At 27.6% G+C, this 14,566-nt stretch overlaps 1 protein-coding gene across 1 annotated transcript; it reads right to left on the bottom strand.

The window, feature by feature from the left end:
• Nucleotides 1-5,770: 5,770 nt before the first annotated feature.
• On the bottom strand, nt 5,771-6,428 carry LOC125808617 (oleosin L-like). Its single transcript, XM_049488293.1, has one exon. The coding sequence runs from the start codon at nt 6,422-6,424 to the stop codon at nt 5,978-5,980; it is 447 nt and encodes a 148-aa protein (XP_049344250.1). The 5' UTR covers nt 6,425-6,428; the 3' UTR covers nt 5,771-5,977.
• Between the last annotated feature and the right edge of the window lie 8,138 nt (nt 6,429-14,566).

Genomic DNA, 14,566 nt, shown 5'->3' with positions numbered 1-14,566 from the left:
TTAGTTAGGCAATTTTGGGTCGTTATTCTGCCTAGCTAGCTACTTTTTGTTTTAATTTGTTGAGGTAAAGAGAGTGTGAATTTTGCAGCGATTTAATTAATTATTTGAAATCATGTTCGTAATCTTTCCAATGTTTCAATATAATATTTGTATCGTTTTCGTTTTGTTTATATTTTCCATTTCTATGATGCAAACACAAATAAAAACTAAATGGATAAAGTCAAAAGATTCTCTTTTTATTTTGTCCGTATCTTTTATTTTGACACTTAAAGTTGGATATGTTACTATCGAACATTTAAACAACTCAAAATATGTATTTATTAGATATTTTATTTAACTAACAGTGATAATTTTTAACCATAGGTTAATGTGTTATACATTTGTGTATTTTGATCCAAAAATGATTAAAATATTATTTATAAGAAGAAGGAAAAAGAAAAACTAATTTAAACCTATTTAACTAATTCAAAAAACTATTTCAACAATTTTTTTTCTTTTTTACTATTTTCTAAAGAAACGATCATTTTCCCACGATTCTTGAAGACAACTCAACCCCAAATCTTCAACATCATTATAATATTCACTACAACATTTTAGGCTTTTAGTCTCGCCGCTAAAGTGTGGCCTAAACTAGCGAAAAGTGTGATCTTTAATAAAAGGCTATGTCTTTTTACTTTTGGCAACACTTTTTCGGAGGTGGCCTAAAGAGGTGTAACCTTTGACTTTAGGCCACACTTTTCAAGTGTTGCCATATAAGTGTAGCCGATAAGGTACAATGACCACGCTTGTAAAATATCATTAGCAACACTTATAAGGTGTAACCTTTTCTTATATATATACTCCAATTTATAACTAATAAGCCACACTATTGACATTCCTATAGCCACACTTTTGAAGTGTGGTAATATTGTCTAGAATTCTTATAATAGCTGTAGTTTTTAATCGGAAAATAATCATTCTGGTTTGCATTTATTTATTAATCACATAATTATATATAAATGATCTTAAGAAACAAAATTAGCTAATAAATAATTTAAATGTATAGATTTGCAATTAACTTCGAAAAACATGTCTTGTACTACACATACTTAGAGATAGGTACTAGCAATAAATTCTACACAATCAAATTTATTTAAACATATATCACAATAGTTCAAAAACTCTTTATCGTTTACTTCAATAAATATAGTTGACTTGTGGCCACTATTCAGATTTGATCACCGACATTTCCCTACACATTCAAAATAAAATTGAAAGTTAGAAAAAAAAAATCATGCTCAACACTAGTCGTGGTTAATCCCATGAGAACTTTAAAAGAGGAAGAAAAACATAAATTATGATGGAAGAATCAATTTTAATAGACTAGTACATCATGTAAATACCAGCACATGACAGTTGTTTAAAATCAAATATCACATCATAGTAGCTGAGAGAATCATACCAATCAAGTAAATTAGAATTATTGATCTTTCTGTCAATTACATAAGCATGCATTCTTGAAGACTACTCTACCCCAAATAGAATGTTCAAGAATACTATTCAACCCCAAATGAAAAGACATCTCAAAAATCCCATAAATTCTTAAATATTTACAAAAAAATATGAAAATATCAAATCTCAAAAAAGAATATTGAAATACGCTAATAGGATTTGAGAAATTTCTTTTCTCAGAAATATTAATTTCTCAAAAGTATTTCATTAGAATGACATCAATAGATTAAAGACGAAACGACGGCCTAGTGTTTTTGACGTGCACTAAAAGATTTGATAATAATTTTTTTCTTTCTTTTTTGCAATAATTGTTTGATAAAATTAGTCAAAATTGAATAAAAGAACTTAAAATATCTTATAGTAATATTATTGTTTATAGTAATATTATTTTTTATAGCAATATCATTCTTATAATGATAATAATTAATTTGTCTCAATAAGATTTTTGTCATGTATTCCTGATATATTTACCTTAGATCTATTGTAAAAAACTTTATTTACTCATATGAAGATTTGATTATTTTAATTTAAAGTATTTTTATGTTTAAAAAATAGACATTCATTTTTTTATGAAGATTTTGTACTTTTTTTTTTTTTTTTTTTTTACAAACATCATTATTTCTACATAAAAATAAAATTACAATATATCTTGTGAAAATTTGTTGGCTTGTGATTGCCTCTTTGATCTGTTGGGTTGTATTTTGATAGGATTTGTGAATTGCAGAATTCACAATTCCTCCAAAACTTCACCTTCTATTCCTGAAGTCTCTAAGGAGGTAAGTTTATCATCTTGATGTCACAATATTTAATAACATACCATTAGTTGCTTATTACTCCCTCTATTCACTTTTAATTATCACTTATTTTTAAAATAAATTTTTATTTTTACTTGTTACTTTTGACTTATCAAAAAAGAATAATAATTTTTTTCGCGTTTTATTTTCCTTTTCTATGATGCAAAGACATGTAAAAGCTAAATGGGTAAAGTCGCAAGGGGTCCTTTAAATTTGTCAAACATTTTTCATTTTGACATTTGAAGAATTTCTCAACATTTTTCATTTTGACATTTGAAGTTGGATATGTTCATATCGAACATTTAAGTAACTCAAAATATGTGTCTATTAGAAATTCTTTTGACGAACTAGAGATATTTTTTAACAACTAGCTAAAAGTATAAAATGTGTATAATGTATTTGTAAATGATATGTCAAAAATAACGAATTAAATGAAAACCTATGATATTTTGATCGAAAAATAATTTACAATTATAAGAAGGAAAAAGAAAAACTAATTTAAACGTATTTGACTAATTCAAATAAATATTTCAACAATTAATTTTTCTTTTTTACTATTTTCTAAAAAAAAATCAGCCTCCAACCACCCAAACCCCGTCCCATTTAAGAAGCAAGAATAGGTTTAGATTGAGAATATTAATGATTCATATTAGGAAAAGGTATTACAAGGATGCCTTCAAGTGAAATCTGAAATGTAACAAAAACAGCAAGTGAGAAGCCAAAACCTTGAAAGAAACATAATTAATTAAATATATATTTTCTTTAATTAGTACACATAATTATTAATATTAAAAAATTTATATATTTAATTTTTTCCTTTTTAAAAAAAATATTTATTTCCTTTTTACTTACTTTTTATTTATTTTTCTCATTCATTAATGTAAATATCGAAATTTTATGGGGCTATGCAAGACGTATTCAATTTCAATTGGGACTCTACAAGACGTTTTCAATTTCAGTTAGATTCAACCCTACTTCATGTCTATATAAAAGTATTATATTCAATTGAAAAACAACTGAGTATCCATAAATAATTTTTTTAATATTTATATTTTTTGGTATTCATAAAGAGATCAATAAGACATTAAATATGTCTTTCTCAAAGAAATCTCAAAAACTCCATAAATTCATGAGATATTCCTAAAGAGATCAAAATATGGTCTCTTACGTTCGAGAAATACGCTACTAATGGCCATCGAATTACGAAAAAATCTTAGGAGATAAGAATCAAGAGATAAAAAAAATTGTACCCACTTTATTTTATTAACGGAAAAGGGCCAAAAACACCTTACTATTTGTAAAGGTTTAAATTCACCCTTCATCCATCTATTGGACTAAAAATACCCCTTAGTCCACCTTTTTGGCTCACGTTTGTCCTTAAATCCCTTAAAACTAACGACCCTTTTCCTTTTTTTTTTCTTTTTTTTTAAATTATTATTATCATTATTATTATTAAATGGTGTTTTTCTATTAGATAAAATTAAATTCCCAATTCATCATACTTTTTTCAACCCTCCGTGACTCAATTCTAATTAGCATTATAAAATTTATCCTAAATCTCTATCACCAGCCGAACACCATCTTCTAATCCAGACAAAAATATTCACTATAATTCATTCCATCAGAAAATTTTGATCCCGTTTCAGCCGAGTTTCTCATGTTTGCCATTTTTCATGTTTCACTTCCCCTAAATGATTGCTATTTTTTGAATTGGATCAATCATCAGAAAATAGCATAACGTTTGCTATTTTTCATTCTATATGACTTTTTCCATTAATTTGTATTTGCATTGTCATGGAGTATCAACTTCAAATTTTATTTAAATATTACAATAAAAGAATGGGTGGCTGTCCAAGTAAGTAGGTATGGCAGAAACCTTGAGTAAGAAAGTTCTGCAAAATGGGTACGGGTGGATTGGATTTTTTTAATGTGTTGGGGATTTAATTTTATCCAATAAATATAAATATATGTCATGTAATAATAATAAGAAGAAAAGGAAGGAGGGCCATTAGTTTTAAAGGATTTAAGGGTAAAATTAACCAAAAAGATGAAGTGAGGGGTATTTTTAACCCAATAGATGAATGAGGGGTAAATTTAAATTATTTCAAATACTCCAAGTGTATTTTTGACCTTTTTCATTTTATTAATGAAGTCATGTCTCATATTTTATTTGTAATTGTAATTTATTTTCTCACTTTAAAAATTGTTGCAAATGATTAATTTTTTTTATCTTAGCACTTTTAGTTAATTTATAAAAATAAATAGTAATTAAAAGAATTAAAAGCAGAAAAAAATAAATCAAAACGGTATAAGAATATTTACAAAAAAGTTGCAAGATTGTCGCACCAATAATTCATTTATTTAACAAGATAATGCTTCAACTTCTAAGACTCCTAGATATAAGAATTGTTATTCACAAATTAGAGAACTATTCAACTTTCTATATGGTTTAAAATATTTTAAATTATTAATTATTATAATTTATAGACTTTTTATATAATTTTCAAATAATAAATATTACTCCCTCTTTTTCTATTTACGTGTCCTTCAAATATTTTAAGTTGTCTAGCCAGTAAAAATAAATTGCACCCTGTCTAATTATTTAAAAAAAAACTTATTTAAGTTATACAACTTAAACCCTCACCTCTTTATTATCTTGCAAAATAATGAAACCACTTGTGTTAAATTAGTGAGGGAAAAATTAAAAAACAAATAATAAAAAAGAAAATGGCACAAAACAAAAATGGTTAAATATGTAGCACATTAATGTTCTCATTAATTAATTAATTGTGTCGTATTCAACTTGTTATGATTTTATATATATGCAGCCATTTAATGTTCTCATATACATAAATGGACCTAATACTGAATGCCTTTTTTGCACATGAAATCGTTGGAAATGGATATGAAAATCACGAAAGTGGCCTTCTTTTTATCGAGTTTCTTTCCTTATACTTCGTTTCAATATTATTTTTTTTCATGTATGTTCCAACTTTGCCCTTGTTAAATTTGAGAAAAAATGCGAGTTCATTATATCTTGCAAGAGAAAATAAAGAGGATAGGCTGTTTTTTTAGGCTGTGAATCATAAATAAATAAATAAATTTACAGTAGAAAAAACATTTTATTATCGGTTGTGTTTAAAATTAAAAATCATAAATCAAACACGCAATACAGACAAAAACGAAATGACCGCCCTACTTCAGATAAACATTAATTTATTTACTCCCTCTGTCCCGTATATTTAGATGGGGAACTTCTAATTTGGGAAGATAATTAAAGAATCATTAATAGTTTAATTAAACTCTACTGTAATTTGTTATTTCAATATTAATTGATTATAAGGGTGAAATAGAAAAAGTATACGTAACTAATTTTATCTTAATTTAATAAATAATTTAAGTAATATTAGTAAGATGTGATATTAGAAAAATATTTTTTAGTTATCCATCTAAGATGGGACGGGGAGTATTAAGTTTCTTAGATATACAACTAAGTGCAACATTTATTTCAAATTTTTAAAAGAGAAACTTTTACAAAATATATATTAATGCCGACTCAGTCATGAAGACGAGCCTCATAGCAACAGTAGGTACAACACAAAAATTAACAAAACACAAAAGCTGAAAGAGCTTACAAACAAAAACATACACAACGCATTGAATAAACAAATTTAAGTACAACTTATAGTAGCTCAAGTCTGATGGGTTCCAGTGATGTGCTGCTGCCCAAACTCCTGAGCCTTATCTTTCATCTCCCCAGCTTTAGCAGCCAACTTATGCCTTGCTTGCTCCAACTGATCTGCACCAGGTGGTCGCTTTCCTGTCACGTATCGATAAATCCACGACAACACACTTATCGCCGCTACGCCAAATCCGCCGGAAGCCAAAAACCCTGAGAACAACAAAAAGAGAGTAATAACAGCAGGTACAATCACCGGGCTAAAAATCACCAGCACGGGAGTCGCAATAGTGAGCGCAATCACCGTTGCAGCTAAAGTTAACCCGGAAAGAAGAAGAAGCGATCCACCGGCGGTAACAGCAGTAGCTGCCTTCACCATCTGGTGAGAACGAGGCTGCTGCCCAGCTCCGTGGAGGAACTGGTGTTGAGTATGTTGGGGTTGCCCATAGTAATCAGCCATAATTGATGAGATTTTTTTTGAGTTATGAACAAAATAGGTATGAATTGAATTGTGAGGATTTGGGGGAGATGGATTATATAGAAGGGTGGAAGGGGCACGTGTTTTGTCAAGTGTTATAAAAGCTAAACAGGCGGCCATTGCATGCAATGAGAATGCCTCATTTTGGGACACGTATAATTTTTGCTCTACTATAACCGTTGCGGAATTGGACAAAAGCATTCAAAAAACACTTTAATTTGCATGTATACAGTAAAGTAATTTTGTTATGCTTTTTGGACTACTTTTTCTGTTTTTACCGATTCCTTTTCGAGTTGGCATGGTACGGTGTATATTGAAATTGAAATTTTTGATATTGCGATTTGAATATTATAATATTTAGTATACATTTTTATTAGGCTATACTATCATAAATAATTTTTTTAGTGATAATATTATAATTTTTCCGTCCCATTTTATATGAGATACTTTGACTCGGTACGAAGTTTAAAAAAAAAAAGAAGACTTTTAAAATTTGTGGTCCAAAATGAATGAATAATGATAGAAATTTGTGTGGCTGTAAATCATTTCATTAAGATAGACATTTTATAATTAAATTGTTACTTAATATAAAAATGTGTCATTCTTTTTGGGACTAACTAAAAAGAAAAATAAGTCAAATAAATTGGGACAGAGGGAGTATTATATTTAGTGATATTAATAAATATGATTATGTGAATTTTAATAACCACACAGTCTTATAAATGTCACTCCTATTGAAAAATTTAATATCTCTGAATATAATGAATTAATTCAATTATCGCTAATTATTATTATTATAATAGTAATAAATATATTAGTATAAAAAGAAATCTATTACCCGTAAATGTTTTTTTTTTGTATTGTAATGCTACTAGACAGCTAATCTATTCTAATGTAATGCCAATATTAGTAACAAACAATTATTTTCATCACTCCAATTCGTAATTTATTATAGATAATATAAAAATAATTTTCGTGTTTCATAATTTATATTTAAATCTTTTCGTTTTGTTTGTCGGGAGAAACCTATTTACATGTTAATTCAAATGGAGATGCGTAGATCCATATGATTTATCAATATATATACGCCAAACAGAGATCAAATTGAAGACGGTAATCTAGTATCTAGTTTGAAGTAATTTGGTATTATGAAAATACTGATTTAAATATCCAACTAGTTGTGAAATCATAAATTTATCCTTTTTCATTGGGGTGTTCTCTTTCTTTTTTTATTTTTTATTTTTTCAGTGTAATAACTTTTTTATAAATTAGCAAGGACTTTTATTATTTTCTACGTTTCTATTTATATGTCGTTCTTACCTAAAAATAAATGGTTCTTAATATTTATCATTTCATAAAGATGATGCATAAACGATACTACTATTTTCTTATTTTACCCTTAAGAGTTATTAGCCTTGAAAGTATGATTTTTGATTAATATTGAAAAATTAAATATTAATTCATGTTTATTGGTCAATTTAAATAATCAAAATAAATTAATTATGTTCATTTATTGAAATTTTGACTTCAAGAGAATATTAAATAAGGATACAATAATAAATTTTACATAATCTTTTAAGGAACATGAAATCTAAAATTATGACATATAAATATGAATGAGTAATTATAAGCCGCAGACAAATTTCGTACGTGTCTAATGAGGAGTTCTCGATCGGTCACCCTTTATCTTTTGCCTATTACATTTCTTAGTTGACGTTTGATTTCGTGTTTTTTTTTGGTTAGTTTTGTATATTGGCAAGAAGGATGAGTCCTGCGTGTTCAAGCCTTCCACGTATGATTTAGCGGTCAAATAAAGTAAATAAATAATTATAAAATTTTAAATTTAAATTTTTAATAAAGATAATATTATTAGGTGATTTATTTTTATTTGTTTAAAAAGTGGTAAGAAGCAAAATTATTTGATAAATATAAAGATAAAAATATAATGAGTACATAATAAAATTAATTGAAATGAACACAAGCTAATTTGAATACTATGCTTATAATTTTGTATTTTTGGCCAAAATACGAAACAATTCCAATAACACGATGTTTGATCTAACAGTTGAATGTGCAGCAGTGATAGAAAGCAGTGGTGGAGCTAGAATTTGTCTAAGGGGTATCAAAATATAAAGAAATAAAATTGTGAAGAATCCAATGAGTGTTGATATGTAATATATATACATAAAATAATATTTTTATTTTAACTACACAATGTAATTTTCCGACGAAGGGGTGTCGGTCGACACCCCTTAACTATATGTGGCTCGGCCACTGATGGAAAGTAACAAAGTAATAAATCCAGGTTGGTTCGGGTTTCTCAAATATCAAATCAAAGTGCTTGTGTCGAATTTTTAAATTTATGAACCAAACCAAACTAATAAAACTCAGGTTTTTCAACCTTGGCTTTTTTCGGATTGGTTCGGATTTTTCAAATACCAAACAAAACCATTGTGTCGAATTTTTAAATTTTTAAATCAAACCAAAGTAATAAACCTCAGATTTTTTCGAGTTTTTGGATTTTTCTGATAAAGTATTCATACAACTATGTAATTAACTTGTACTTCAAATATTTTTTTTAGTCTAACCAAAATACACCCATCTAAGGTGTTTCTTAACAAAATAACACAAATATGATATGGGTGATGACACTAAAATATTCAATAAAAAATAATAATGAAATCGTATAAAATAAATATTGCAAATTGATAAGTCATAATGAAAATGATTATAATTTAGAAGTACTAAATCATGCTAAAATAAGTCTAATAAGTATTAATTACATAATTAAACATTAAAGAAAAATTAAAATTAGGTTATGTATTTTAAATGTCTAAACCAATGTAAAACTAAAGAACAATTAGTCATCAGTATTGTAATTCTTAATGTTGAATTAATATATTTTGTTAGCATTAGTATTTATTTGATTTTGAATTGAGTTTTATTAGAATTACTAATATCTATAGACTATAACTTTTACTGGACCATTCAAAATTCTAAGTCTAAAAAAAACTTGAAAAAATATGTTAAAAGATAAAAATTATGAAAATGTATAAGTAATATTTAGAAATTACATCAAAATAAATACTTTAATGTATAAAATAAATTTTAAAAATTATATATAATATCGGGTTGGTTTGGTCTCAGGTTGACTTTTTTTAGTTAAAACCAAACCAACCCAAATATAATCGATTTTTTTTCCAATACCAAACCAAGTCAAACTAAATCATTAGTCCGATTTTTTTCCAGTTTAACTCGATTTGTAATTTGACTTAATTTTCTATTCAATTTTGTACACCCCTAAAAGTGATAACAAGCAATTACAAGGAAGAAATGACCCTTCTATGATTAAAATTTAAAAATAGTAATCATTGATCATAATTAGGCTGAAAAACACTATATAAGAATACCTTTTCATGGGCAAAGTTGTTCATCTCCATGTTTGGAGTTCACGGAGACAATTTCTTACCTCCTTTCGATGGCGGGGATAAACTCTTAGCCTCTATCTTATGGGTGTTCGAAAAACAATAATAGGCACTATAATTGAAGAAAAAAATAGCTTTGAGGCGTGTAGTCACTTTTTTTAAAGAGAAATTGCCCATATACATATTGGAGAAATACGAACAATTTTCTTTGGATACAATATAGTCTTTTGTTTATACATGCAAATTTTTCTTAGGCTACTTCTACAGAGTCTTTATATTTATAGATATTAAGAGATGACTCTTCATAAGAGTCATGTTCTTTCATAAACAAATGACTTTTCATAAGATTCATGTTTTTTCATGAACAAATGACTTTTCATAAAGGTCATGTTCTTTTCATGAACAAATTACTTTTCAAAATAGTAATGTTCTTTCACGAATATATATATGTGTCTGTTTAATTTAAGACCTATTTATATTACAAATTAAAATAACCAATAATGCCCCATTAGTTTGTAATATTTCTCATAATATCATGCACAACAGAGAGTATCTATAATAGATTTGAACTTTCCGTTAGTGCAAATACTTTAAAGTTCTGACGAAGCAATTGATATCTTAAAAGCTTTGCATCACAACTTCATTTGTCAAAATTGAAAATATCACACACACATAATATTATTGTAGCTTAGAAACTTCAGTATTTGCTTTAGCACGTTTATGACAATGTATTGATTGATTTCATGAATATTTACAAGACCAACCCTTTAGATCTTGCTTGAAGCGGCACAACTTCAATATACATATAGGTGAAATTAGCTACTATATCTCTGTTACGGTAGACATTTATTGATCTCATTAAGAATTAATTCAACCTCTGTGTAACAGTCTGCATTATAGAGTTGTCACTATGCCCTATTATTTCAAGCATTTAACAACTCATCAACTTCTCACATAACATTGTGTAGTATACTTGAATCAAGGCTCTAATAGAGAATGTTTTTTAGCAACACAAAGTAACTTGTTATTACCCGTTGAACTTGTATTGTTAGAGTGTATACTAACTTAAAATTGGGTTCCTATCACTAATTGTGTTTAGTTTAAGAATTTTAGCCTTATTTCTTCACAGATTTATCATACTACATCTTCTTAAACTAATATTACCAGATTAATATAAATCATAAGAAAGTCTTTCACATAAGGGTATCACCAATACATATGGCTAGATTTTTTTTAATTGTATATTCATTTAATGGCTACTCTTAAAGAAACGTCATTATCTCAATAACTTAGAATAGTTGCATCAATTGTGATCACAATATTTCAAAATCATATTTTTTTTCAGCCTTTTCATTTCTTTTCAAGCATTTATATGTTAAATATAATCTTATTCCACTATGAAATTCAGGTCTATTTTGATGCAAAACTTATGACATCTTCTTACATGTTACAAATTCAATTTATATGAATTTTATCATTATCATTAGAAGATTTACTATTTATAGACCAACACGCCAATTCATCTATGTATGAATGGTCATATCTATATAAAAGGTATCTTCTATTCGAAACTTTTTTTTCATGAAAAGTCACAATATTTGGGTATATTTTCATCTATTAAATCCCAAAGAAAATCTTATTCTTCAGTTAATTAAATTCAACACAAATTACATATTTCAATCTTTTTTTATGAATAGCTTATGAACACATGTTTTTTACCTTAAATTTAACATTTTTATATGGTTATTTTCGTAAGTCCAAAATAGAAAAAAATTATGTCTTTGAAATTATGTTGCTTAAATTACATGCTTTATTCAAGATGACAGAATTTGTTATGATCAATTGCACCTTTAATCTTTTGGTTCCACATATATATGATGCTTTCAGATAAATCATTTATTATTTCAGTCTCAGATTTCAGTATTATTGAGTTATCCAGTATTATATAGTTTACCCTATGATTCAGCTAGGAATATTATTTGACACCGAGTAGAGATAGGGATGAAGGTTCACCTGTCAGTTAGGACTGAGTCCTTTAGCATCAATTTTGAAGTCTCAGAAGTATGTATCAACGTAGGTTTTAAGGGTCACCCGTCAGACTAGGACTGACACCTTAATTCCTTTTGGACATCAGCTTAGTGAATTCACGTTAGATATTGTTCGTATCCTGGCAAAGTACATAACACTCTTCCAGCTTGGGTACATATTGGAATCCATTTAGCTCATGGAGTATGTCGGTTAATAGTATCTCCCACGGTTCAGTCGCACGTATTTGATGACCTTGAATTTTAGTTTACTTAACACATTGTTGAATAGTTACATGCTTATTACTTGATTATTGCATCAACTCATTTATTTCAGTTTTATATTTCGTTCAACATCTTAGATTTATCATATTCGGCTTGTTAGATTATTCTATTTAACTCACATATTCATTACGTTCAAAGTACTGACCGCATACTCTTTAATATATTATTTTATAATATGAGTTCAGACACCCAATATCCATCTCACGGTTAATATAATTTTCTATCATCTCAGCAACTGAACTTGGTGAGTCCTCCTCTTTCAAGGACAAGAGCTACTGTTATTTTTTTATGTTAATAATTTAGTTTCAGATAGTTAGAGTTAGTTGGGGGCTTGTCCTAACAACTCATCTTCGTAAAGGATTTCAGACAATCAGAAAGTAGTTTCAGGTTTATGGTTTGTTCAAACAAATTTTATTTTGACTATTCAATTATTTTGGATTTATCTTAATTTAATTTTCACAACAATTATATTTAGTTAATATTTTAGTGTCAAGTCTAGACCATGCATTAACTTGGGTTCATCTATGACTCTACGCACCGTATTATGGCTATAGATAGTCTCGAATCATAACACTTGAGTAGTCGCGACCCAATTTGTTTGATTATGATAATTATTTCATGTTTCTCTTGTTATGTAGCATTTACATTATTATTGTAACATATAATTAACAAGCTTGCAGAGTGGAGAAATAAGAGGAAATAAAATCTCATATAATAGAGTTAATTTCTTGGAATGTTATACCTAATATCAATCCGAAAAATTCAAGCTTCATCGCACAAGCATATAATTATACACTATTTATTTGAGGATACAATAAATTACAAGCAAGATTATATTTGACTTTGGTGAATCATTTTTATACCCACTCCTTTTTTCAAAATTTCTGTATGAGATAAATAGTATCACCTTTTTTATTCCTACCAAATTCTACTATGAGCACAACATGAGTTCCTATCGCTTTTCCTATGTTAATATTTATTTTTCTTCTTCCATTTCTTCATCAGTTGATCCTATGTAAATTTCCTAAATTTTAAATAAGATCCTAATTGACGGAAAAGGATAAATGTAAAATGTCCATTTATGCTTGAATAAACTAAAATAAACAAGAACATAACAAGCAACAAGTACTTTTCTAATATATCATTCTATGCTCCTCTTGTCGAAATCTTTGTGTCCATCTATTTTGATAATCATCTACATCAAAAAATGATTTTCTTGGTACAAAATTTTCAAATCAACAAAGTAATAAAAAAAGAAAATCATTAAACAGAAAGTAAGATTATTCTAAATTTCTGAAATTCTTCCCTGAATTCCTAGCAAACTTCCCGCCATCTTTTTACACTATTGTATGTGTGATTTTGTTTCTGAAATCTTTAAAATTATTGCTAAAATTAATTAAAAAAAACTGCCACGAGCAGTAAAAAAAGAAGGAAAAATACCATAAAGATGATTTTTTTTTTAGATTCAACAATCCTAACAATTACATTTATCACATCAGCACATAGACATTTGCAATTACATTTTTTCATTTTGTAGTGATACTTATTTTCTTTCACAATTTTGTGTTCTTTGACAAATATGTATGTTATTTGAATGTAAGATAGAAATCATTTATTTTTTTCTAACTTTGTCTTATTAATAGCAAATCTTGATTAGTGGTGAAACATAGAATTCAGTAATTATTGTTTCAACGGAAAATGGTCAAAATTGCCCCTGAACTATATGAAATAGACCATTTATACCCTTCGTTACATTTTGGGATCAAAAATGCCCCTGTTGTTATCCTAAGAGACCACAAATACCCTCAAGAGTTAACACCCCAATTTTTTGTTGACGTGGCAAGCCACGTGGGACTAATCCTTCCACCTAAGCGTTGCCAACTAGGATTTACTACAAAAGAACTAGACCTTTAGCGGCAACAATAGTCGCCACAAAAGCCCAGAAAATCGTCACTAAAAGTTTTTAACATTAAATTCTAATTTTGTGTTTTTTTCTTCATTATTTTTAAAAAACCAAATATGATATCGATTAAGTAGGAGTTTGAAGACACTATATGTTTTATTTTTATGTCATATGTAAATGTATAAAATGTACAATGATGCATTATATATATATAGTAGGAGATTTGAATCGAGAAGTAATTTTGATTATTTTTCGTAATAATATTGGATGTTTTTAATATGGATATTGCAAGTTATTTATTTTAGAAAATTAGGTCACAATCGAAAATTAATTATCATATTTTTTTGTTGAAAAAATAGGTTTTACTAGCGAATGGTTGTTGGAGCCTTAGTCGCCACTAAAAATCACTCATAACCTTTAGTGGCAATATTTTGGGATTTTGAGGCGACTTTGTCGTCACTAAAAGTCAAGTTCTTTTGTAGTGAAT

Source organism: Solanum verrucosum, unplaced genomic scaffold, assembly GCF_900185275.1.
Source record: "Solanum verrucosum unplaced genomic scaffold, falcon-dt-bn FXZP01000251.1, whole genome shotgun sequence".
Lineage (NCBI taxonomy): Eukaryota > Viridiplantae > Streptophyta > Magnoliopsida > Solanales > Solanaceae > Solanum > Solanum verrucosum.
Note: the sequence above shows the minus strand (reverse complement) of the source record. Positions and strands in the feature narration are given on the sequence as shown.

Excerpts from the sequence above, each read along its gene's own strand:
- LOC125808617 (XM_049488293.1), bottom strand. The coding sequence starts at position 6,424 with ATGGCTGATTACTATGGGCAACCCCAACATACTCAACACCAGTTCCTC.